Source organism: Capricornis sumatraensis, chromosome 2, assembly GCF_032405125.1.
Source record: "Capricornis sumatraensis isolate serow.1 chromosome 2, serow.2, whole genome shotgun sequence".
NCBI lineage: Eukaryota > Metazoa > Chordata > Mammalia > Artiodactyla > Bovidae > Capricornis > Capricornis sumatraensis.
Window position 1 is genome coordinate 56,631,617 of NC_091070.1, and position 27,797 is coordinate 56,659,413.

The window sequence follows — 27,797 nt, forward strand, 5'->3', positions numbered from 1 at the left end:
TGCAAGATGTCTTCTGTTGGAGGAATTCAAAATACTGTGACAATTAGACTAAGGAGGGGAGGCTCACAGCAGGTCACCCCACAAGGTAGAGAGAGAACTGGGCTGGAATCCACGTGTGGGATGTGAGCCCATGCCCTGGTGCAGCCGCTGAGACCCCAGGCATGCCAAACCCTCTCTGGGCCAGACCCGCAGCCAGCGCTTGTGTGTCATCCTGGACTCTGCCCTCCCCCTCATCTCCCACATCTAATTAGGTACCTAATCAATCTTCAGAGCAACCTTAAAAGATCTTGAATCCATCCCTCCTCAAATTAATTTGGCACTTGCCACATCTCACCCAGATTACTGTCCCCATTCTATCTGTGCTCCCATTCAGAGGGATCTTTCTGAAATACACATCTGCTCTCTTCACCTCCCTGCTCACCTGGTCCCATATCGCTAAGAGTAAAGTTCAAATTCCTTGGCTTAGCTCTCATACCCTGAGTCTGCCTCCTGCTCTCCCCCAGGTTCTCCATTCAGCATATTCAACCTTTGTCTGAACAACCCTGAATGCTATTTCAGGACCATGTGCCTGCTGACCTCTCTTCCTTATAAGGCCCTTCCCTCTGATAATGCCTGATAATCCTTCAAAATTCAACTCAAATAGCACCTCTTCCAAGAAGTCTTCTTAGATACCAGAGTCTGACTTAGATGCTTTCTTATTTAGACGCCCAGCTTCCATGTACTTCCCGCTATCACAGCACTTAGAGTTATTGATCTCTCTTTTCTGATTCCTGCACAAGTTCCTGGAAAAGAGGAACTAAGCTCAGAGAAGTCCTTAGTTGATTTTGTACCTGTAGCAACACCCAGGCACTCAGCACAATGGTTGAAACACCACAGGAATTTCTACATAGCAAAATGAGTAGGTCTCCTCCCCAGTAATTGGGTCCCCCTGATCACTGGTTGGAGGATCTTTATGCTTCACCTGTCTGTAAAGGCTCAACAGTCTATGAAACTGAGCTCAGCTACTACAGGAACCAGTCCTTTGACTCTGACCACACTCTTGCTTTGTGAAGTTCTATGTGGTCACAGTGAACTTTCTCGACCCTGAACGCCAGTGACCACAAATGATCAGTGGCCCCAGGAAGCAGTTTCATGGCTACAGGAAGGGGTGAGGTGGGGGAACGCAGCCAGTGGTCACTGGGCTCTAAGATTTCCAACCTCTGGTCAAGGGATGCTTGTCACTGTTCTGGGTCCAGGGCGCCAGGCAACCTCAGCAGTACTCATCTGAATGCGTCTAGCTCTGCTGGCTCGGGAGTGAATTCTTGATTACTGAAAAGTTCAGTCTTGTGAAATGGGTTTGGTTTCACATTTCCTGTCCTTGGCTCACTTATTTATTTATTTATTTATTTTTTCATTTTAATGTCTTCTTTGTATGTCATGTCATTTTGTTTTTTTTGTTGTTTTTTTATTTTTACTTTATTTTACTTTACAATACTGTATTGGTTTTGCCATACATTGACATGACTCCACCACGGGTGTACATGCGTTCCCAAACATGAACCCCCCTCCCACCTCCCTCCCCATTGGCTCACTTATTTAAAAATTACATCCCAAATGCTCCTTGCAAGAGATAAGGTACCTGTAGTCTGATTCAGAAGCTTCTTGCCATCAGCCCCTACATGAATAAAACCTGATCTATGGAATGAAACTCAGGACAGGGACACTCCTGGGCCATCATTTCTTTTCCAGGAGCTCAGAGTCTTCAACTGTAAGATGAGGGAGGAAGGTCAAGTGAGTGCTGACCCCTCCTGGCAATGATATTTGGAGAGACTGGGTCCATTCTTCCTGAACTGACTCTTTTCCCTTCCCCCCATCACTGACCTTGAGATCAAAGTGAGCGATTTTCTTGGCATGAAGGTAGTTCACCCCTTCCAGGATCTGCTTAATGAAGCTGGTGGCCTCCTCCTCACTCAGGGATTCCTTCTGGGCCAAGAAGTCGAAGAGCTCTCCTCCGGACACTCTGCAAGACACCGGTAGGGAGGGCCCAGGCCCAGTCAGCCCCATGTGCCAGAAGCCCATGCCCATGCTCCTGGCCCTGCCCTCAGGCACCCTGCGGGGCAGAACCCCCTCACCCACCTCTCGGGCTCAGTCCAGCCAGCGCAGGGACTGACTTTGCTACTACTTTTATTTGCTGTGTTCCTCCCTTCAGATCACAAGAGACGGAACCCTCAGGTGACAGCAAAAGGGCCTCTGCTAACACTCTAGGCTCAGGTCCCTGGTTACCCTGGGTGCTCCCCTCCCGCCATACAACGGAGGTGACCAAGGACAGAAACAAGTGCTATGTCGGATGACAAAGAGGAACATATGCTGGGCCAGAAAATGGAGACTTAGTTTCCAGTCCAGCCTTGCTACTGGCTTTGGACAACTGTCCCACCTCCTCGAGGCAGGCCTCAGTTTCCTCACCTGTAAAATGGGCAGACTGATGATGATTGTTCCCAAAGCCCCTTTCTGTGACTTTATAAAAGGCATGACCTCTTCAAAGGCCTGTCCCTACCTTAACCATCAAGATCCATCCTTTACATTCATCTTAAAAACTCTAAAATACTGCTTTTGGGCTCACACTCCACTTTCCAGTACGTTATGGTTGATGTGACAGGAAGAGAGACCACCAGAGCAAAAAGAATCTCCCCTGTAAAGCCTAGTTTACAGTTTTACCTGAATTCGGGATTTAGGGTTGCCAGACAAAATGGGAGATTTTTATTTGCTAAATCTGGCAGTCCTACTGGGTTTGTTTGGCCCCTGACACATGCTGAGGTATCCAGTCGGCATGCACATCTCAGGATCTGGGACATAGTCAATGCTCACCCCAGGAAAAGATCTCAGGAAGGGATCAGGGCCAGGCAATCCGGGAACTCAGGATCACCTGAAAAACTTGTTTAACATGCACATTTTCAGGTCCCACCACAGACCCTACCAAATTAGATTCTCCAGCAGCAAGGCCTCAGAACCTGTATTTTAGCAGAATAATGGTAATATAATAATAGCAACATAATAATGGTAACTGATAGTGATTGAATGCTTGGAGCCTTATGTATACTTCTTGCACATTATCTCATTTAATCATCACAACACCCTATGAGCTAAAGGACTATTATTTTGCTATCTCACAGTTGAAGAGACAGGCTCAGAGAGGTTAAGTCACGTGTCCAAGGTCAAACAGTCAGTAAGTGGTAGAATCAAGATTCAAACCCAAGCAGAATGACTCAACCATTATACCGTAAGAAACCTCTAATGATTTTCGAATGGCTTCTGTCCATTTTGGGAATCATTCACGCCCTGTCACCTAGTCCATCCAATTAAAGGGCCTCAAAATCTTTTTTCCTTTCTTTAAAAATATCCATATATGGACCCACTCATCAATCTTAGCATCATGAAAAGCAGAACAACTGGACATGCCATGGTGTAATAGGGAATACACAGCAATACCTACAAAGTATTACAGCTTGAAAACTGAAACTAAACCTTAGCTTAAGCATCTTGTTATGAAATCACTGCTGATGAGAAAAGGAAAACTCAAAGCCACCCCAAGCCCTGGGCTATCCTCTGACATCCCTGTCCAGCTGCATCAGTGCCCTCTCACCCTGGGCTGTCAGTGTCTGGCTGGTTCTCTCCCTAGCTACATTACCTTTTGCTCTCACAGCACTGTGTGCAAGAAAGACATTCAAGAGAAGGTGGATGAATACAAGAACAAAGGAAAGAAACAAGACATTTAAAATAGCAACACAGCAAGACCTCTGTGCTCCCAATGCAGGGGGCATGGATTCCATTCCCACAAGCTTCAAGGTGCAGCCAAAAAATAAAATAAAATAAAACTTAAAAATAAAAGAAAACATTAATATGGCACAGAATATCCTATATAATAGAGAAGTGAAACCTTGGCATTTGCAAGAGACCTGTCAGAGTCCTTTGCAAATTTTCCAATCCACAGTGTCCCTTGGGAACACACAGGACCCAGCCCAACCTTTGTTCTCTCATACTTGCAGCCTTGCTGGGTCGTGGGAGGCTGTGACCTCGGGCATATACTGCCCTTCCTATCTTAAACTGAATGCTGCATAAAGGTAAAAGAATATCATGATAATGGAGATGTGTCCTTCACCCAAAGTTACTGATGTAAAGGCCCTGGCTGGGTGAGGACTTGGGGTGGGGGGTCAGTAATTAGCTGCTCTACCTGAAAGTATGATCTGGGCAAGAGACCCGGACAGACATGGTCTCCTTTGGATGAAGAGAGGAACAGCTATGGTGGCCCTTAGAACTGCCCCTCAGTTCAGTTCAGTTCAGTTGCTCAGTCGTGTCCGACTCTTTGCGACCCCATGAATTGCAGCATGCCAGGCCTACCTGTCCATCACCATCTCCCGGAGTTCACTCAGACTCTCGTCCATTGAGTCAGTGATGCCATCCAGCCATCTCATCCTCCGTCATCCCCTTCTCCTCCTGCCCCCAATCCCTCCCAGCATCAGAGTCTTTTCCAATGAGTCAACTCTTCGCATGAGGGGGCCAAAGTATTGGAGTTCCAGCTTTAGCATCATTCCATCCAAAGAACACCTAGGACTGATCTTCTTTAAGATGGACTGGTTGGATCTCCTTGGAGTCCAAGGGACTCTCAAGAGTCTTCTCTATCACAGTTCAAAAGCATCAATTCTTCAGCGCTCAGCTTTCTTCACAGTCCAACTCTCACATCCATACATGACTACTGGAAAAAGCATACCCTTGACTAGATGGACCTTTGTTGGAAAAGTAATGTCTCTGCTTTTGAATATACTATCTAGGTTGGTCATAACTTTCCTTCTAAGGAGTAAGCATCTTTTAATTTCATGGCTGCAGTCACCATCTGCAGTGATTTTGGAGCCCAAAAAGATAAAGTCTGACACTGTTTCCACTGTTTCCCCATCTATTTCCAATGAAGTGATGGGACCAGATGCCATGATCTTCATTTTCTGAATGTTGAACTTTAAGCCAACTTTTTCACTCTCCTCTTTCACTTTCATCAAGAGGCGTTTTAGTTCCTCTTCACTTTCTGCCTTAACGGTGGTGTCATCTGCCTGTCTGAGGTTATTGATAGAATTGCCCCTAGAGACTTGGAAAGTGGGAGGCTGATGAGCCTGCTGGGGTGATGGTCCCAGCCCTGACACCCAGGCTGGGAACACTTGCATCAGTTCTCAAGCATGTCTTCTCAAGGGTATCAAGAAGCCTGGGTTTTGTTTCAACCCAGCTGTTACCCTCGCAATGTAGTTTGTCCCCAGAGCTTCTCAGCTCCAAGGCCTCTGCCCCACTCCACCCAAGCTTCTCTCCTCTCACATCCCTAAACAATTTAACTTAGAGAGGAAAAGAAAAACCTAACAGCCTGGCCTCTGCTCTGCTCCCAGTCCCCAGGACTCAATGCACCCACTGAGGTATCACTTTCCACCAGCCTGGAGTCAAGGGGGCCCCAGAGGGGTCAGGAGCCTGGGACGGGAGGGCTGCCCAAACCTCCCAGAGCAGATCTACATTTTTCAAAGCCAGCTCCACAAGTGACATGAGTTAATTTCTTGAGAGTTTGAAAATATTCTTCACACCCTACAGAAGTCAACTCATGCGCTGTACTGTGCTAAGTCACTCAGCTGTGTCCAACTCTTTGTGACCCTCATGGACTGTAGCCCGCCAGGCTCCTCTGTCCATGGGATTCTTCAGGCAAGAATATTGGAGTGGGTTGCCATGCCCTCCTTCGGGGAAGCCAATTTATATGGATGGGTAAATCCTTCCCACCCCTGCTTTCATCAGTCCTATGAGAGGTGGCTGCAGCACTGGCAATCATGGACGGGGTAATAACAGTTGAAGGGGACTTAGATCAGGGCTTGGATGCCCTCCGAGCACTGGCCACTTCAGCAGGAAGCAGGAGGAAGCCCTGCACCAGAAAACAGTGCTGAGAGTTAACTCCATCCACGAAATCTGCAAACATCAACTGAGCAGATGGGCTCTGACACCTGTGTTTAAGTATCAGGCAAACCCATGAACCTTGTAGGGCATAGTGAGGACCAGAAGGCTGAAGGCTCCCGAGTAGCTCAACAGTGGTCACCAAGGTCACACAGAAGCCCACGGAAAGGGACTTCCCTGGTGGTCCAGTGTTAAGAATCTGCCTTGCAATGCAGGGGACACGGGTTCAATCCCTGGTCAGGGAACTAAGATTCCACATGTGGTAGAGCAACTAAAGCTTGTGAGCCACATCTAGAGAGTCCGTGCTCTGCAATGAGAGACCCCGCATGCCACAGTGAAGATCCCAAGTGCTGCAACGAAGACCCAATGCAGCCAAATAAATAACTATATTTTTAAAGCCCATGAAAAGCCCTTTTCTCCTGGAAGGTCCTTCTCTCAGACCCTGCTCACACAAGGCTGTCTTAGCAGTCCCTAGCACCACGGATTGGCACCCTGAGATAGTGAGACAGCTTGAGAGTAAAGGAGGAGATAGAGAAACTATGAACAGACAGAGCTTCACAAACAGAGCAGCTCAAGCAGATCACAGGAGGACCAGTGTGACGACTGACGTTCTAGGTGGTGATGGCTCACAAGAGGGCACGTAACTGCTTGCTAACCATGGCTGGAGAAATGACCGTGACCTGCTTGGAGAAACAGGGACAGCTCAAGAACATCCTAGACCCCAACTCTTAGGGTTCTACAAACAGACAGTAACAGAAAACTTCTCCAGCAATGACAGAAATGCCAATTAAAATGACCAAAAAACCACAAAAAACCTAGCAAATATCATTTAGTAACTATAAAGGGCTTGGGAACTCTCTGGGGTTAGGGCTCCACACTTTCACTGTAGGGGCCATGGGTTGGATCCCTGGTCTGGGAACTAAGATGGCTCCCCCACCCCCAAAAATATATATACCCACAATATAAGTATGCACATAAAACAAATACATATACATATTCAATATATATAGAGAGAAAGACAATAAATAATGAACCCTGCTTTAAAACAAATACCCCAGGGTTGGCAAGGCTGCAGGGAGATGGGATATTCCCATGTTGCAGGTGGTACTGGTCAACCAAGACTGTCCTTGGTGAGGACACCAAGAGCCTAAAAATGTCAGCTTGGTCACTCCATTCCTGAGAATGTATCTAAAAAAAACTAATTCAAAAGAAAATGGGAAAATATGGGAAGAAAGTTGCTTTATGGCAATAAAATCTATAATGGTTAGAAACTGAAAAATCAAGTGTCCTACAACAAGGAGATACATGTATATAATTCAAGGAAACATGATACAGTCAGCGAAAAGGAAAAAAAGTGTTCCTGGCATTATGTGAACTTCATGCTGGAGGGGAAGTAGAGCAGGGAAACGGACAAGTACAGAGATTGTACACAAACAGATAAAGACTGAGAGGAGCCACAGGGACACATAAATGGAGGTGTTTGGGTGGTTGGCTTCTGAATATAACTTCTTTTTTAGTTGCTATAAGGGTTTTTGGGCAATAGACTTAAAGAAACGGCCTGGCTTTCCCAGCAAAGGTGGGCTTGTCACTCTCTGCTGGGAACCAGCGTGCCATCTGCTGACCCTTAGCCTTGGGACACGTCACACCTCGGGCCATCCTGGAGGAACGCCCTCAGGCTTGTCTGAGCCAAGCAGGTGTGTACAATGACTAGTCCAACTGGCTGAGAGGTCCCTGGGAGAAACATGGAGGACTGTGGAAGTTAGAGGAGGGAAAAGCATGGGTGATTCTGTGCACTGGAATGTTGAGCTGGATAATTTAAGAATCCAATGCAAGAGTATGCAAATGTCCATCTGCTACATAAATCTATAGCCTGGCCACACCAGAGCATGTTCTCAAATTAGAATGGTCTCCAAAGTCAGGTGGCCCACCCAACCTGCAGGTGGGTTAAGGATGGCTGCCAGCTTGACAGATGAGAGCTGAAGCTCAGAGGTGTGCGGTAACTTGCCTCAGGTCACAAAGTCAGGGGCTGCTGAGACAAATGACAGTACTCCTCTGCTCACTGGGAGATGCCTCACACCTATGAGGCTCAGAACACTCCCAACACGGGGTCTTGCTGCTTGGCTGGACACAGCCATTGCCACTTGTGCCACAGTCCAGCTCAGATTCTATGGGCCGCTGGAGCCCCACATCCCCAGTCCGTGGAATTGTCTCCAGGAGGGACATCAGGTGCCTGACCAAACCCTGGAGTCGTGGTATTACCCATCCAAATTCCACCAGACTTGGAATGAAGGCTTCCCCAGCAGGCCCAGCCCAAGGCCATCCCACCTCACACACACAAGCAGTGTGGCCCCAGCCCTGGTCCCGCTACTTCGGCTGTAGGATCTAATAAGTGACCTGCACTTCAGTGTGCTTGTCTGTAACATGGAGATAATAAGTCTCCGTGTGATAGGATTGTTATGAGGATTAAATGAGATAATAGACATTCTTGGCAAAGTGAATACAAAGTCCTCTCAGGGTAAGTAGAACACTTCCCTCAATACAGCTTCTTAGGAAGTTGAACAAGATGACTTGCATAAAGGACCTGGGCTTACAGCTGCTGCTGCTGCTAACTGACTTCAGTCGTGTCCGACTCCGTGTGACCCCATAGACGGCAGCCCACCAGGCTCCCCTGTCCCTGGGATTCTCCAGGCAAGAACACTGGAGTGGGTTGCCATTTCCTTCTCCAACGCATGAAAGTGAAAAGTCAAGTCGCTCAGTCGTGTCCGACTCTTAGCCACCCCATGGACTGCAGCCTACTAGGCTCCTCCATCCATGGGAGCTCTCTAAATAATTGTTACTACAATAACCAGTATTCTTGCCTGGAGAATCCCACGGACAGAGGAGCCTGGCGGGCTATATACAGTTCATGGGGTTGCACAGAGTGAGACACAACTGAGCGACTAAGTACATATGCACAATAATAATAAAGGCATCAGACACAGTACAATGGCAGGGGCTTTCCTGGGGAGGGGCTGGGGAAGGGCTTCACAGAGCTGGGAGGGTGCTTGTTCTTCTCTGAAAAACAGACTCTCTTTAATGGCCCTCCTGCTCCCCTCGTCCACCCTCTAACATGCTCACCAGCCAGGAAAGGACCCCAGCACTCGCCACTTCTTCCCTTTAATCTCCAGGGTCCAATGAAAGCCAGACCTAGACCCTGGCCCTCAGTCTCTGCTGCCTGGGTTCCGGAGGAGCGGGTAACTGAGGGTAACCATCCCCTACTGACTTCATCTCCTCCGGGTGGAGCTTCTGGCCGGCTGGTTGCTGCTCCCTCTGGGGCCTGTGGCTGGACCGCACCCCCTCTGTCCCCCCAGACCCAAGCCTGCTACCCACCGGATCCCAGGCTCCCACTCACAGCTCGAGGATGAGCACCACGTCGGTGCGGTTCTCGAAGACGTCGTGCAGCGTGATGACGTTGGGGTGCAGGACCTTCCGCAGGATGCTCACCTCCCGCACAATCTCCACCCGACACACGCCCCGCCGGCTGGCCGGGCTCTGCCGCTTCTTGATGAACTTGGCTGCGTACTCCAGCCCCGTGCTCTTCTCTCGGCACTTCTTCACAATGGCGAACTGGCCGCTGCAGGGACACAGACACACACAATGAGGTCATCACTCCGGTCATGGGAGAAGTGACCTGACCCCCCAGCTACAGCAACTCCTTCTTCCAGGGGAGGACAAGTCATGTCATCAGCCAGGATCCCCACCTGGCCATCATCCAGAGACGGAGACAGAGAAAGTTCTGGGCTCCCTTTCCAGTGGCCACAGGACTGGAGAAGGTCAGTTTTCATTCTGACCTCAAAGAAAGGAAACACCAAAGAATGTTCAAACTACTGTACAATTGTGCTCATTTCACATGCTAGCAAGGTAATGCTCAAAATCTTTCAAGCTAGGCTTTAGCAGTGTGTGAACCAAGAACTTCCAGATGCACAAGCTGGATTTAGAAAAGGCAGAGGAACCAGAGATTAAATTGTCAATATCTGTTGGATCATAGAAAAAGCAAGAGAACTCCAGAAAAACATCTACTTCTGCTTCACTGACTATGCCTAAGCCTTTGACTATGTGGATCACAACAAAATGAAAAATTCTTAAAGAGATGGGAATACTAGACCACCTTACCTGCCTCCTGAGAAACCTGTATGCAGAAACCTGCCAAAGTGGCAGGTAGCCCCAGGCCAGCCTCTCTGAGTGCTCTAAAGGCAGCCCCCTCCACACACACACCCAGGGAAGGGCAGCGGCCTTCACCATCACTGGGGGTGAGGTTAAGGCAATCATTGGGGACCACTCTCAGTCTTTGGAGACTACCCAATGGCCACCCTCCTGGGGATCCTCCCATTTCCCTTCCACCAATGTCCCAGGTTTGCCTGACACCCACAATACCTACTGCTTGAGACAAAAATTTAAGGTTCATAAAAAATTTAAGGTTCAGCTTAATGGCTTAACAAGGGGCTGCCAGACTCCACACTTTGGATGTACTCTTCTTAGTAGTGCTGGGGTAAAAGTTACACACAAGGAAGTGCTCTGGATACAGTAAGTCCCCTACATAAGAAAGAGTTCCATTTCAAAAGCGTGTTTGTAAACGCATTTTGTCTGTAAGTCTAACAAAGCTAGCCTAGGTACCTGACTCACACAATCAGCTATATAGTACTGTACTGTAATAGGTTTATAATACTTTTCACACAAATAATACATTAAAAAACATAGCAAAGAAAACATTTTTAGTCTTACAGTATATTACCTAGAAAAGTACAGTAGTGCAGTGCAACAGCTGGTATACAGGGCCTGGCATCACGTGAACAGGCAAGAAGAGTTACTGACTAGAGGAGAGAGAGGAGGTGGGAGAGGGCAGAGCTGAAGGGTCATCAGCGACAGGAGATGGAGCGCAAGCTGCAATTTCACTCACACCTGACACTGATGCGACGTACGTTTGTATCTTCGAAAGTTTGCAACTTGAAGGTTCATATGTAGGGGACTTACTCTGTTTGCCTCAGCCTCAGAAACTAGTAGTACATCTGAATCACTCCATTACTAGAATAATCCTCAGTGAGACAGCTTCAGAATAAACTCAAGTGATCAAAAAAACAGACCCTCAAGTAGAGCAAGTAAGGAATAACAGATGCCAACACTTAAACAGCTTTCTATGGCAACCATCGTAGAGATGTCACCAAACACCTGTTCACACATCCCTCCATCCCCTCTTCTGCCTTTACCCGGTGCTACCTGAGTATGTACTCTGTGCCAGGCTCTGCCTGCACAGCAAGGGGCAGGGACCAAAGACGCAGACCTCAGGTACAGATGGAGCTCTGGGGAGGGAGAGGGCTCCAGTGGCTGGGCTGGAAAGGCTTTGTGGAGCCAGATATATAGCACACTGTCTGCTAACTCTAAAATTTCAGCTATTTACGCCCCAAATACTGGTTCTGGGATGTCTACACACAAGGGGCTGATGCAAGTGGGGTTAAATCAGGCCTCCCAAAATCAGAGGGAACACATTCAGCAAGATCTCTGGTCCCTGGGAGCAGCTCTGGGCCATGGGACATCAGGTCCCTTAGCAGGTGCCTGCAAACACTGGACAAAGCCTCGAGTCCCAGGCAGCTATGCATCTCCGAGTCAGGACGGCCACGCTCCTCTCCTCACTGACACCTCAAGGAGTCTGGCATCAGCAGCCCTGAGGGATGGGAAAGCCAAAGTGTAAGGATTTAAAACTATTTGTTTAAGCTTATGGAGCAGAGAGGTGGAGGCAGAGGATTTTTATAAAGCAGAGCTAAATATTTCAGATCACCTTGACAAAAAAGCTTTCCCTTCTCCTTAGAGGGAAACAGAGGCATTTTTCTGTATCACATGCCTGAAAAATTCCTCTAACTCTCAAAAAGCAAATGAGTGTTTGCTTTTGAGTGTTCTCTCTGTGAGAGCAGCTGAGGCAACGAGAGGTGACTGGGGTCAGGCCTAACATGAGCAGGCATCCTCCTCCCGCCAAAAGGAGGTATTTTGAGAGTGGATGACTAACACAGAGCCAAATGCCAGCCAATGCCACTCATCTTCCCTCTCTTTGCGAGACAAGGGTCCTCCACTCAACTTGCCCTGCTGCTGCTGCTGCTAAGTTACTTCAGTCATGTCCGACTCTGTGCGACCCCATAGACGGCAGCCCACCATGCTCTCCCGTCACTGGGATTTTCCAGGCAAGAACACTGGAGTGGGTTGCCATTTCCTTCTCCAATGCATGAAAGGGAAAAGGGAAAGTGAAGCTGCTCAGTCGTGCCGACTAGCGACCCCAAGGACTGCAGCCTACCAGGCTCCTCCATCCATGGGAGTTTCCAGGCAAGAGTACTGGAGTGGGGTGCCATTGCCTTGGGGAGCCTCAAAGGGAGCCAAGGCCACTTGCTGGTTTCCTCTCTCCTTGAACAAGTACTGGAATGTGTGGAGTATATGCTCCACTAGGCCAGCCCTGGGCACAAGGAGCAGGCTTCCAGGTCAGACAGGCTTGGTCTCAGGAGACTTACACTGTCACCTGGGGCCAGTGGTCACCCTCTCTATGCATCAGTTTCCTCATCTATAAAATGGGAACTGTGATTGCTTGCCAAGAAACTGTGAGGAGTGGGAATATGTCAGGGGGTACATCCCTGACGGTCCAATGGCTAAGACTCAACGCTCCCAATGCAGGAGGCCCAGGTTCGATCCTTGGTCAGGGAACTAGGTCCCACAGGCCACAACTAAAAGATCCCACATGCTGCCACTAAGACCCAGCACGGTCAAGTAAATAAATAAATACTTTTTTAATTAAAAAAAAAATCACGTTGGCCTGCAGGCAAATCTAATAAACAGTGACTAGTATTACTGTTGGAGAAGGCAATGGCAACCTACTCCAGTACTCTTGCCTGGAAAATCCCATGGACGGAGGAGCCTGGTGGGCTGCAGTCCATGGGGTCAGGAAGAGTCGAACACAACTGAGTAACTTCACTTTCACTTTTCACTTTCATGCACTGGAGAAGGCAATGGCAACCCACTCCAGTGTTCTTGCCTAGAAAATCCCAGGGACAGGGGAGCCTGGTGGGCTGCCGTCTATGGGGTCTCACAGAGTCAAATACGACTGAAGTGACTTAGCAGCAACAGCAGCTGTATTACTGTTATTAGTTTGTTGCTCATGTGAAGGCAGAAGTAAGTCACTGATTTACATGGACTGCAATGTGTGACCAGGGCATCAGTGCAATTTTAACGCACATCCCCACCCCACCCTACTCTCTGATGATTCCAGTGCACTCTCAATTTTGGGTTTATCTTCATTTTAAGCAATTCACCAACTCTATTCATCCTTAGAGCAGTGGTTCTCAACCCTGGTGGCACACCAGAATCACTGGGGAAATCTTAAAGTTACTGCTGCCTGGATCCACCTCCAAAGCTTCTGATTTACTCAGACTGGGAATCAAGATATTTTTTTAAAACTTTCTGGGACTTTCCTGGTGGTGCAGTGGATAAGAATCCACCTTCCAATCCAGGGGACACAAGTTCGATTCCTGATCCAGGAAGATTCCACATGCAGCGGAACAACGAAGCCCGTGCAGCACAATTACTTAGCTTGTACTCTAGAGCCTTCAAGTTGTAACCACTCAAACCCACGCACCTAGAGTCTGTGCTCCGCAGCAAGAGACACCACCTCAGTAAAAAGCCAAAGCACTGCAGTGAAGGGCAGCCCTCTACTCGCCACAACTAGGGAAAGCCTGCACTAGCAACAAAGACCCAGTGCAGCCAAACATGAATGAGTCAGCTTTCTGGGTGACCCGATGTGTAGCCAGGGCTGAGAACCCCTGAGTTACAACAGTCCTCTGGTTATCTCCATTTTCCCAGATGAAAAAAAGTACACCACTGTAACTCATGTTATTCCTTGTCCTTCTCAGTATTGATATATTACCCTCTCCCTTAGATCTTTGATCTGACCATGAGAAGGAGGGAGAAAGGAGAGAAAAGGCAGATGGGGAGTGCTGTCTGTTTCACCAGGACAGGTTTTGCTTGATTTGCAAATCAAGACAGAAGAGGACCGTGGGCTCTGGGGAGTAACAGGAACGGAAGTTTGCTGTGGGACATCCCCTGGTCCCTGTACCCACAGTAGAGACACAAAAGCCAGACCTGAGATGGCTCTGTCACACCCATCAGAAGGCACTGGCAGACCCATGGGCAGATGGAAGCAGTGATGGTTATGGGCCTTTTTCTGCTCTGAAGCCAGTAATTCAGCCCCAGGGGCGCAGGAGTTGCTCAGCTATGCTATAGGACCAGGGGTAGACAGGGAGAGCCCCTCTAGGTTAAGACAGAGCAGAGGGGAGCCAGCCAATCATAAGGGAAGTGACTGTCAACACAGATTTAAAAATCCTGGGAATACTGAAACACGATGCACATACGCAGAGCCTATCCCTCCAACAGTCGGTTCCTAACTCTAACGCAGCAAAGGGAGGATAGTCACGAGGTCCAATTTCTGACCCTGACCTGCCCCCAAAGCTTTGTGGGCTTGGACAAGGAGCTGCCTTTTCAGTCCATTTTCCTTCACCTGCCAGAAAGCTTCTGAGGGGAATTCCCTGACAGTCCAGTGGTTAGGACTTGGTGTCACTGCCATGGCCTGGATTCAACCCCCAGGTTTCCATAAGCGTGTGGCACAGCCAAAAGAAAGAAGGTTCCCGAGAGTCCATGACAACTCTGAGCAGTGTTTTCCCTTCACTCTCCAAATTCCATCTCTGGGCTGATGTCTGGAGTCTTGGGTTCTGGCCAGATCCCATCTGCTAACTGGTCATGAGCCTGGGTAGTCTGTTCACCTCCCTGGGCCTCAAGGTCCTCCCTTGTCAAATTAGAAGGAGAAAACCCAGCCTGACCGCCTCACAGGGGAAATCAGAGATAACTCCCCAGAAAGGACTAAGCCATCCGACTAGTAGAAAGGCAGGAGGCAGGGCTGGGTGGAACACTGTGCCTGAGGCTGGCTTGGAAAAGTCACGCAGGAGGGTTTCACGAAGGACAGTAAATTCGCAAGACACAGGACCTAGTTTCCCTGCTCCTGCCAGCAGCTCTCCTTTAATTATATCAGGAACACACCCCTCTTCCCGACAGAGGACCCCGCTCCTCCCTTATTCAGTGTCCCTGGAGGACACAGCAGGCTGTGTGAAGATTAGTGTCACAGACAGGACTTGGCAGGGCCCGGGGAAGCGGGGCCACCTCATCAGGGTCTCCTGTTGTCTGTCCAAGAATCAGATGATGAGGAGTAAACCTGGAACTGCTTCTCAGAACTCAAAAATGGTTTGGGACCTTCCTGGTGGTACAGTGGTTAAGAATCTGCCTTCCAGGGGCTTTGCTGGTGGCTCAGTGTTTAAGAATCCACCTGCCAGTGCAGGAGACACGAGTTTGATCCCTGATCCAGGAAGATCCTACATGCCGCAGAGCAACTGAGCCTGTGAGCCACAATTATTGAGCTTGTGCTCTTGAGCTCAAAAACTGCAACCACTGAGCTCACGTACTGCAACTACTGAAGCCTGTTCGCCCGAGAGCCAGTGCTCCTCAACAAGACAAGCCACCACAATAAGAAGCCTGTGCATTACAACTAGAGAGTAGCCCACACAGCAGCGAAGACCCAGAACAGCCAAAAATAAATATAAATAAATAAATTATTTTCAAAAAAATTCAGGGACCTAGGTTCAATCCCTGGCTGGGGAACTAAGATCCCAAATGCCATGGGGCAGCTAAGCCTGTGCCAGGACTAGGGAACCCCATGTACCTCGAGGAAGACCCAGTACAGCCTAAACAAAATAAATAAATAATATTTTTCAAAACCAGCTCCTAAGTTTCAGGGAAGAGCCTGGCTCAACTGTCCCTGAATTCTTTACCACCAAAGAAGAGTAATCCGGGTGTGAGCCAAATCTCACACCTGGGATAGATTTTTTATAGCAATATGGACATCACAACATTTACATCCAGCTTTCCTCTCTTCAAGCTAATTTTACTTTTATTCTCTCTTAAATATTTGCTAGCATCATTCTTAGCTCCATTTAGATCAGAAAACAGGCTTAGGAAGGTTAAGTGACTTGCGAGTTGGACCAGGTAGCAGGCCCTGATAGAGGGACTAGGACATAAAGTCATGTCAACCAACTCCAGCTTCAGTGAGACTCTCGAGGTAACTAGCCAGCAGTGATGTACCAAGCAGTAAGGAAGGGGCCCACCCCGGAACAGAGGAGAATTTTATCATTTATATTACTAACAATTGCCAATGCATGGTGATAATAAAAAGTAGACTGATTTGAGGAGACTTCCTGGGTGGTCCGGTGGTTAAGAATCCACCTTGCAATGAAGGGGAATTAGGTTTGATCCCTGCTCAGGGAATTAAGATCCCACATGCTATCGGGCTCTCGTGGAGCCCCATGGAACCCTCTATGCACTGCAATGAAAGATCCTGTGTGACTCAACAAAGATACCATGTACCTCAACTAAGACTCGATACAGTCAAGTAAATAAACAGTTGGTTTTTGTTTTTTTTTCAAAGTAGACTGGGGACTTTCCTGGTGGTCCAGTGGTTCAGAATCCACCTGCCAATGCAGGGGACACTAGTTTGATCCCTGGTCCAGGAAGATCCCACATGCCGTGGAGCCTTTGCACCATAACGACTGAGTTCATGAGCTGTAACTACTGAAGCCCGACTCTAGAGCCATGCTCTGCAACAAGAGAAGCCACTGCAGTAAGAAGCCCATTCACCACAACCAGAGAGTAGCCCCTGCTTGCCACAACTAAATAAAGCCCTCATGCAGCAATGAAGCCAAAAATAAATCAATTACTTTTGAAAAGAAAATCATTTTTTTAAAAAAAGTAGAATAAGTTTTATTCGATTTTTATCATTGGTTTTGAATTCTCAAAAGACAATGCACCTCTCATGGCCAGAATTGAGACAGACCACTCCCACGGTCCACCCCCTCCCACCAGATTGACTATGGCCAACCAAAAATAAATCAATTACTTATGAAAAGAAAATCATTTTTTTTTAAAAAGTAGAATAAGTTTTATTCGATTTTTATCATTGATTTTGAATTCCTAAAAGACAATGTACCTCTCATGGCCAGAATTGAGACAGACTACTCCTACGGTCCACCCACTCCCACCAGGTTGGCTATGGCCAACTAGACTTGTTCTTACAACTCCCCAGGGCTGACTGCCAAAGGCGTTTTTAAGGTTTATGGATAGAGTGGGTCTAACTCATTCTCTCTCTCAGTCAACTCTAAAGTGTCCATGAATCTAGTAACTCGCCCGAAAGTCCCCAGTTGATCAAAGTGGAGGTGAGGCAGAGCTGCGCAGAATACAGACCAGGGAGGAGATGTCATGGGAGGTGAGCGGCATCAAGTGGGAAGTGCTCCAGGTCAGAGGGCTGTGGCGCCCAGGTTCCTCCTCCCGCTTCCCCCAAGCAGTCACTGCAGTTCCTCTTCCCACACTGGAGAACAATGGGCCATGACTACTCTGGAATTACCCTGCAGGTGTGCAGTGCCACAGGGCCAGACAGTGCTTAGAAGTTTCCAGTCAAGGCCACCCCAGGTGCAGCCCGGGAAGTGGGGGAATGGAACCTTCAGCCAGCATGTGTCAAGGGCGTGAGGAGGAGCTCAAATCCACAGTCCACAGGAACCAGATCAGCCCAATCCCAGAGGACCCACCCCCTGATCCCAGGGCAAGAGCCTGTCTGGGGATGGTGTCATCAGCCCCCTCCCCACTCCTCTGCCTGGCCAAACTTGACTGACCCAGCCTCTTAGCCTGCCCCCCACCCTCACCTTACACACACACACACACACACACACCGCACACAGACACACCATTCTTTTCAACACATCCCATCTCCAGTCAGCCACTCCCATGAACAAAGATATTCCTCCCATCACCATAGCAAAAAATCTGTTTCTGGTCTCCTAGACTTAATTCCAGGATTTACAGTCAATAGAACGAGGTTCTATTTCTAGCTTTATTACTTTTAGTAAATCATGTGACTCTGACCCTCAGTTTCCTTGTGTGCAACACAGATATAAGAATATTCCAATCTCACCTTTCATCTGCAGTCTCTGCCCAGGCTGCAGTGTCCCTGCCAAGCCCTGAACATGTGCATGGGGGCCAGCTGTGAATTCGGGGCAGATGTAGCTCCAGGATGGGGTCTTGGCCAAGGGCATCCTTGGCCCTCCTGAAGAGAGGAAACTAGCAGCAGGTGGACAGTCTGTTTTGGAGTTATCCGACGCCTTTACCTGAGTGAGAAACCCTCCCCCACTGGGACCATGGAGGTCAGACAGCCCTCTGTGACACCAAGATAAGTAATAGTTGAAATAAATATTATCAAATGCAAAGTGAACTTTTGCATTAAGATTTTGGATGATACATCAAATTTTAATTGAGAAAACAGAACTCCAGAGGAATGAATTCTGCAGGCCCCAAAGAGACATGAGAAGGTGGCTCGGTGCCTAGGAATTCACACAAAGGAAAACTATCTGGATCCCACTGAGGATACTACATTTAGTCATCGTCTCCTTAGGCTTCTCTTGGCTGTGACAGCTTCCTTGACTTTCCTTGTTTTTGATGCCTTCACATTTTGAGTAAGGCATTTTGTAGGAAGTTTCTTCAGTTTGATTGAGTTTTCTCATAATTAGGATTTGGGGATTTAAAATCTTAAGGGATTTTGAAAGGAAGACCACAGAGGTAAAGGACTATTCTCATGTCATATTAAGATACACACTATCAATATGACTTATTACTGTTGATGTTAACCTTGATCACCTGGCTGAGGTCTTATTTGCAGGTTTTTTCCACTGTAAAGTTACCCTGCTCCCTGACACTCCACTCTTTGGAATGAAGTCACTGTGTGCTGCCCACACTTAAGAAGAGGCAGTTGTAGTATTCTTTCTTTTAAAATATATATACATACATATATATATTATTGAACTATAGTTGATTCACAATGTTGCATTAGTTTCCGCTATACAGCAGAGTGAATCAGTTATATACATGCATGTATCTACTCTTTCTGAATCTGCCTGCAATGCAGGAGACCTGGGTTTGATTCCTGGGTCAGGAAGATCCCCTAGAGAAGGAAATGGCAACCCACCCCAGTATTCTTGCCTGAAGAATCCCATGGACAGAGGAGCCTGGAAGGCTACAGTCGGGGGAGGGTCACAAGAATCGGAGACGACTTAGCGACTAAACCACCACCACTCTTTTTAAGATTCTGTTCCCATTTAGGTCATGCAGACTGCTGAGTAGAGTTCCCTGTACTATACAGTGGGTGATTGTTGGTTGTCTATTTTATATACAATAGTGTGGAGCTGTGGTATTTTTAAGGGTGAAAGATTTACATCAGTTAATTGAAATTCTACAGCAAGAAGTTAGTCTCCTCTCTCATTTAGCAAATGTATATTTATACGCCCGCCAAAAGAATCTTCCAATCTCACCATGTCATAATGAGAAAGAAATGAGATAGCTATGTGAAAGCACTAAGGAAACTCTCTCTCTGTGAGTGTGAATTATTCCTTCCAGCCAGTGGATTGACACATCTGGATCATGGTCTCCATTTCCAGTCCCAGCCTTGAACCTGATTTAGCACCTGTGAACCCCATCCTCAGATCCCAGCTTAAAAAGATAGTGTGGGGAAAAACTGAGGCAGCTGAAAGGCAGGGTCCCCGAGTGGTGCCAGGATCCAGGAAGGCAGAAAACACTTCTGGACACAGTCATCTGAGGTCAGGGTAAACAAGGGATCAGATATTCAGGAAGCCAAAATAGGGTGAAGAAATATAAGGTTCCCAGAAGGGGGAACACATGGCAAGTCAAGATTCCAGGCCCAGGAGATAAGAATAAGGAGCAAAAGTTTACCAGATGCCAGGGGGGCAGCATGTCAGGAACTAGGTGTGCAAGCAAGGAATGAGAGACCCATGGGATCAGCAGCCCAGCCATGTGGCACGTGGAGCTGCAGCAGACAGAAATACCAGCACAAGAGCGGCAAACACAAGAGGCCCAGGGCTGTTCAAAGGGCCTTTGCTCCCAGCATGTGAGCCAACCCACTGTCTTTGAGCCCATTTCCCATCCCTGACCATGTTGCCCATAACTTTCTAGTCTCATGATGATGGTTTTAAGATTTATTTGAGGTGTGGAACCCTCTCTCTAACAAACTGTGCAAAGAAGCTCACTATGTAAAACATAGAAAAAGCAGTACTTCTTTTTGGGGGAGAGATACTAAGAGTTGGACCATAAAGAAGGCTGAGCACTGAAGAATTGATGCCTTTGAATTGTGGTGGTGGAGAAGACTCTTGAGAGTCCCTTGGACTGCAAGAAGATCAAACCAGTCAATCCTAAAGGAAATCAACTCTGAATATTCATTGGGAGGACTGATGCTGAAGCTGAAGCTCCAATACTTTGGCCACCTGATACAAAGAATCGACTCACTGGAAAAGGCCCTTATGCTGGGAAAGATCAAAGGCCAAAGAGAAGAAGGTGGCAGAGGATGAGATGGTTAGACAGCATCACCAACTCAATAGACATGAATCTGAACAAACTCTGGGAGACACTGAAGGACAGGAAAGCCTAGAGTGCTGCAGTGCATGAGGTTGCAAAGAGACACAACTTAGCGACTAAACAACAACTCACAGGCTACCTACTCAGAACCCAACCACATGATGCCCAAAGGGGCTTTCTGGAACCCCAAGGGTTTCAGGGAACATGATTTGAGAAGTCTACTCAAGAGCATGGAAGCATGCTCTTTGATGATCCCAAAGCAATTTCAAATTGTAAGGAAAAAGGGAGGGGAAAAAAAGGAGAAACAGAAAACACCGAGATAATTCTCAAAATTATTATCTATTCTTTTCCAGAGTTACTCTGGGACTTTTCTGTGGTCCAGTGGTTAGCTCCCAATGCAGGGGACCCAGGTTTGATCCCTGGTCAGGGGATTAGAGCCCGCCTGCTGCAACTAAGTGCTCACTAAAGATGCTGCTGCCACAACTAAGACCCGGTGCAGCCAGAATAAACACACAAGGAAATGTCAAAAAAAAGAAGTTACTCTGACCACGCCAAACTCAGGGTCAACAGTGAGGAACACACTTTGGGATTAAGTATCAGGAGCCAGAAGTTTCCGGGGAGCTAAACCCTGACCTACAAATAGCCCCTATCCATCACGTCACAGGTGTCTGCCTGTGCTGGCTAGTGGCAGCTGCCTGCACGGCTTAGCTCATTCAGGTCCCTGTCCCTCAGACTAACTTCCTTCCTTTGACTCTTTATTTGGGGGCTGGGAGGCACACAGAAAAAATTCCTAAAGCACAAAGAGGAAGGAATTGTTGAGCAGAGCCAAGTCAGGCTGAGCTATGATTACATTTTGGAATCTATTTTTAAGTCTAAGCACGTTTTGATGGTGTTGTCAAATGAACAGGAGCCCACAGGCCCAAGGCCTGAAATTAATTAAGCTCAGTTTAACTTGGACTTGGCTTTTTGGAGGAAGGTTTTCACTGAAAATATAGCTCAGTGTCCTCTGGTATTTCCCTTAGTCTGGAGTCTAGATTCTCGACACAGACATGAGGTAGGCTACTATGGCTTGAAGTGTTAGCCATGGAAGGTACCACCCATCACCCACCATCCACCCACCTGCCCGTCTAGTCACCTAACTACCCATCCACCCATCTACCTAACTGTCCATTCACCAATCCATCTATTTACTAATTTCCTCCTCCATCCCTCATGTATGGATCAGTGCCCCAAACGCTACAGACCAGACATAGACCCATAACTTGAAGGACTCATAGTCAACTGGAGAGATCAGACAAATGCTCATGGAAAAAGAAATATGGCACGGATGTCTAGAAATAGCTGCCATAGGGTCAAGGGCATGGGCAACGGCAAGTCCTGTAGCAGTTCAGCAGAGGGAGAAGTATTGGCCAAGGGGAGTCAGGGGAAGTCTTGAGCAGGTGGGATTTGAACCAGGTTGACAGCATATGATCAGGCCACTCAAGATGGCTGTTCTCTTGCTCTGTGCACATCCCCTGCTCCACCAGTCCCTGCCTCACCTACGCCCTACTCACCTCACTGAATTTCTCTCTTAATCTTAGAGCCTAATCAGTGAATGCCTACATAGTTGCCGCTAGTCTCAGCTTGTGATTGTTCTAATCTTTAAATCAGAACATCTCCACCATGATAGCTGATGAAAGGAGCAGTGAGGGGCATGGGCCACTGCTGATTTCCCTGGTAACTGATGAGCCAACCTGACATCAATTCCCTCTATAACTGGTAACCCTCCACCTCCCATCAGGAGTGAAGACTGCTGCGCTGTCCTGCTTGCTATCTGTTGTACATGTGGAGATATTGCTCCAGGACCTCGTTTCAGCCATGTAAGATTCATCCTACCCGATCCATTAAGCCACTGATGTCTCTGTTGCTGACTCCAGGCTCTTTCTTTGGTCTTGAAGCTGGGCAAGTACAGGGTTTGCAGGCCTACAGGGTGCAGCCCAATAGACAGAGAAAGCTGAATTCAGACATGCAAAAGGAATCAGTTGGCTACAGCCAGAGTGAAACACAACTGCTTTATTCTGGGAAGGCCCTGAGTCAACACATTACTTCCTCACTTCCTCCCCGTCAAGTGGCCACTTTCTCGAGGAAGTCTATCAGGAAGCTGAGCTTGGCCTTTCCTCTCCTCTTTGTAGGGGTGGTGGAAAAGGACAAGTGGCCAGCAGCCAACAACGTTCACTTGGGTAGGGTTCCCCTCTCACCACCCAAGTTCCTGACAATCAGATGTACGTTTGATTAATGAAAAGAACTTCAGCAACACAGGTCAGCTCACTTGATCCCAGAAACACCAGCCAGTTGGCCTTCACAGCCTGAGCAAAGCCCAGGAGATGACCCATCAGGGATGTGATCTCTGGCATGAGCTCATGCTGCAGAGCAAGAAAGGGACTAAAACAGGAAGATGGGAAATCCAGGCAGGTTGGGGTTCTGTTATTACCATGTAGGGGCAGGGTCGGCCCTCATATCTGCTATAATGGCTCCCTCCCAACTTGCCAGAACTCCCTAGTGCCAAGAGTTCTGTCCCAGCCCCTCTCCTGTGAACTCTGCGCATCCCCATGGTCCGCATGCCCCGAGGATCCTGCAGCTACTGAAGCCACGTGTCTCAGAGCCTGTGTTCCGAAACGAGAGAAGCCACTGCGAGTAGAAAGTAGACCCTGCTCGCTACAGCTGGAGAAAACCGGCATGCAGCAGTGAAGAGCCTGCGCATCGCAACAAAGACCCAGCACAGCCAAGATTTTTCTTTAAAAAAAAGAACAGATCTCAGGCTCTCAGCAAGATGCCCCGGTACCACCTTCATATCCAGCAAAATGCTGAACACATCACATGGCAGAGATACTTCCATGACAAATGACCAAGGCATTCACCTTAATCAGCAACCAGCCCGTCGGAGCCTGGGGAGTAAGAACTGTCCTACTCATCTGATGGGGTCTGCTGAACACTGAGCATGAAGTAGGTATTCTGCCTACTTGCAGAAAAGAAAAGCTAAACTGAGGCAACAGGAAGTGAGTGAAGGACTTGTCACTCACAGCCAGCCCTCTGTGCAGTCAGAGAACCTCACCGGCAGACTCACTAGGAAAAGAACACGTTCTTGATAGTTGTTTATTACAAAAGGAGCATGCTCATTATTTTTGAAAAGCACGAAGAGGAAGCTTCCTGAGATAACCATTGTTATCATTTCGGTATCTGCTCTCTTAGATTTTTTTTCAGCACATACTATAGTCTTTTTTGTTTGTTCATTTCTTTAATGGGACTGGGATGATGCCGTATGTACTATTTTGGAAACTGCTTTAAAAATTTTTTCTACTTAACAATAGATCATGAATATTACTCAAACTACTGAAAATTGCATTTCACTCCTGATTTTAAATAATATGCCACCTTACAAATAAACCATGATTTTTAAAGCAAATTCTTAATTTTGGATATTTATAGTATTCTTTTCTTGGCACACCACATGGCATGCGGGATCTTAGTTCCCTAATCAGGGATAGAACCCATGCCCCCTGCACTGGAAGGCTACTTCCAATGTCTTAATCACTGGACCACTAGGGAAGTCCCTGGACATTTATATTACTTCTAATTTTTACTATAATTAAGACTGTTATAGATACTACTATATAAAAATATTTGTGTACATCCCTGATTATCTTTTCTGAAGGTAAGTTCCAGGTAGAACCCTTGGTCAAAAGTTACTTACATTTTTAAGGTTTATGATACTTGACAAATTATCTCCCAGGAAGATTGTCTCAATAATACTCCTAACAGTCCTAAATAATCCCTTGAACTTGTTCACTGTGTTTTTCAGCTTTACCATTTTCCTATCTGAAAGATGATATCTGATTATATCTGATGAATTAAATGTATTATTAACTTATAGTTGACTACTAGTAAGAATGAACATCTTTTTCCTATGCTTGTTGGTAATCTGAACTGCCTTATACATGCCTCCTTGCTTATTTTTCCCCTGGGGTGTTTGCCTTTTTCTTATTGTTTATAAAAGCTCTTTACATATTTGTGACCTGAACCCTTTGTCATGTATGTTGCAAACATCTGCCCTGATTGTTTTGTCCAAAAGGAACTTTAGGTCTTTTGTAGCATCAGACAGTGTTAACCAGTTTTTTCCTTACCTCTCCTCTGCCTGTTACTAAGCTGTGACTTAAGGGTACACTAAAGGGGAGTGCCGTGTGCCCCTTCGGTCACACAGGCATTCAATTCAGGCAATACCTTCAAACTCACCACAGAGGCAACCCCTCATCCACTACACATGGCCCTTTACTCAGAGTCACCCCACTCTTCCTCCTGGTGATGACCATTCTACTGGCTGATTTCAGGAAAAGATGGCATCAGAATGTGAGCAGGTGCTGCTACAGAGTGGGCCTGGCATCCCCAGGATAGACTGCAGCTCCTGGGGTGACCAGCACAACAAATCCCCTTTAAGGATGCAAAGCATCTCCCCTGCCCCCCAGTTATCCATTATGTTGTTTAGTGTCCTTCGGAACAGGATGCAGCAGGCAGTGGCTCTCTTTCAGAAATTAGTACCATGAACATGTCTGTCTACCCTGAAAAACCCATAGCCTTCCTCATTTCAGATAATGAAAATGACATAATCTATCTTATTTCCCTTTTGTTGCCTTGGTGGTCAGTGATAATGGTCAACGATAATGACCTAGATCTTGGGTGTGTTTCCTTCCTCTTTCCTTTGCACCAGTGGTTCTCACACTTGAGGGTGGAACAGAATCAGGGAGAGCTTGGTAGAAATGAGATGTCCAAGCTTTGCCACAGAATTGATAAATCGTAATCTTCTGGAGGTCATGTGTCTTTTGATCTCCACCTTTATTTTCAAATTCTGTGTGCCTTGTGCTGTAGGTTGCCTCAAGTTCTTATCATACATGGGCAGGAGGAACTAACTATAAGTGGTCCTGTGTTGCCATTACTGTGGCATGGAGAAAGATAGGGAGCTGTCGAGCACGCCTGCAGAAGCAGAACTTGGCTATTTCACAGTTGGCTAAAGGAGGCCCCAAACTGTTAAAGGGGCTTGTCCCAGGCAGGACTACTACCCATACAGCCATTTACACAATCCATCCCAATGGCCAATTTGATCAGCTACAGAGCAGAAGGCATTTCCCATAGGAAGAAACTGATGCCAACTCCCATGCCCCTTGGGCCCCATGCTCACAGGGGGCTTATTTCCTCATCCCTGCCCTCAAATGAATTTGACTTTAGATCCATATCATAACTCAGTTGGTAAAGAATTTGCCTGCAATGCAGGAGACCCCAGTTCGATTCCTGGGTCGGGAAGATCCGCTGGAGAAGGGATAGGCTACCCACTCCAGTATTCTTAGGCTTCCCTCGTGGCCCAGCTGGTAAAGAATCTGCCTGAAATGCAGGAGACCTGGGTTCGATCCCTGGGTTGCAAAGATCCCCTGGAGAAGGGAAAGGCTACCCACCCCAGTATTCTGGCCTGGAGAATTCCATGGACTCTATAGTCCATGGGGTTGCAAAGAGTTGGACATGACAGCAACTCTCAGTTCACTCACTATCCTCCCTATGCCCACAACCCTGGAGAGTGGGACCAGGTAGAGAGAACAGGTCCAAGCCCTCTTAGAAGCAGATTTCTGTCCAAACTCTCCTCCACCCAGCCCCGTCTTCCCTGCAGAAGCCAAAGCCTCTGTTGGGCAAGCTTCTCCGAGTCACAGCTTGGGCCACCCTCCTCCCACCACTGTCATCACCAGCCCCAGTTAGCAGCACCAGGTGCCCTGGAAGCTGCCAATCCTTCCCGGTTCCTCCAAGTCCACTCTAAGTCATAACAGGATTTGGCACCTAATTTCAAGCATAATTGTCAAGACGTCATCAGGAAGGTATGTGTCACCTCTGACATGACCTGTTTTTCTACCCAAACTGCAACCTAGAACAGACCCTGGTGTCTAACCTGGCCACTTCCCTCTAGAAGCCCACCAGTCAGGCCTGCCTCACCAGCTGCTGCAGGGTGTCGTGGGCGTCACCCACACGGCCCACGCTGGAGGGCTCTGAAGGCTGGGGGCTCAGATCTGGGAAGGACGCCAGGATAACCCTAAGCCAGCTCTGTTTCCAGCAGGCTCTGGAAGCTTGGGTGAGTTTCTTAGCTTCTCTGTGCCTCTGTTCCCACATCAGCACACGGGGATGACAACCACCTCAGAGGCTGTGATGCAGATTAAATGCCCTGCTACCTGCAAATGCCCAGAACGGTATCTGGCACATGGTAACACTGATAAATATGAGTTTAGTTTTAGCTCGTCACGCTTCAGTTTCCTCACCTGTCAAATGAAAATAATACACTAACTTATAGAATGGTTGAGAAATTTTAATTAGAGAAATGTGAAAACAGCATAAACCTGGCATATCCTTGGTGCTTGATAAACAGATTCTGAAAGGTGAAGGAGCAATAAATCAGACAATAGGTATCAAGGTTCAGAATAGATGTTTTCACCCTGGCCACAGGCTGCCCCTTCCTGCTCCAGAGTATCCCAGAAATCACCTCCTCTTAGTCAGAGACACAGACCCACAGAGCACCCAGGGCCCCCAGATGGGGCCTGGACTGGTGAGACAGGCACATTCCTGCTTCAATCTTGAGAGCAGGCAGGTCCCAGCGTTCCCTCAGGGCAGAGTGTCTCAACACAGCACGCCCCCGGTCAGCCAGGAGATGGACGGTGTCCCTCAGCCCTCCTGCCAGTCCACTGTTCACCCTAGGACAGACATGCTTCGGGGTCTCCTACCAGAGGCTGGGTCTGGATGATGAGGCTCATGTATGCACAGAGATGGGTCTCCACATAGGCAGAGCTCTCTGCCTGGGTCCCTAGGTCTCTTCTAGGTGGGCCCACCCCCAAAATGGACCCAGGCGAAGTGCCAGGAAGCCCAGCCAGGAGCGCTGAGGTTGCCTTGACCATGACAACAGATGTCTCTGTGTGGATGATTCGTCGTCCACCACGGCTCTAACTGCCCTGGGTTATTCTGTCTACTCCCCTGAATTCCCACCACCCCACACTTGCCCCCAGGGTTGAAAATGCCTGAAAAACAGGGATGGTTCTGTCTTTGGGCATCTAGAAGTGCTTAGTAAATATGAGTTGACTACTGGAGTCTTGCATGCAGACACTGAGAACACAGAGATGAACAAGATGTACTTCCTCACTCATGTAAGAACCAGCAAGTATTTGCAGAAGGTACTCCCCCGCAAACCTCTTTTCTAAACTAAACATTTGGTGTGTCTTTTCTCTCTGGCTCTTTAAGGGAGAGCTGTCCTGTGGAACTTCTCTTTA

General features: G+C 47.7%; 1 protein-coding gene across 2 annotated transcripts in view; it reads right to left on the minus strand.

Annotated features, from left to right (window-relative positions):
* Positions 1-27,797, minus strand: part of DAPK2 (death associated protein kinase 2) — a 131,007-nt gene that overhangs the window by 44,052 nt on the left and 59,158 nt on the right. For both annotated transcript variants that reach the window (XM_068964084.1, XM_068964083.1), the window contains exons 3-4: positions 9,341-9,562; positions 1,861-1,999 (exon numbers count right to left, since the gene is read on the minus strand). In XM_068964084.1, coding sequence (XP_068820185.1) covers positions 1,861-1,999; positions 9,341-9,562 — 361 coding nt within the window. The remainder of the gene's footprint in view (positions 1-1,860; positions 2,000-9,340; positions 9,563-27,797) is intronic.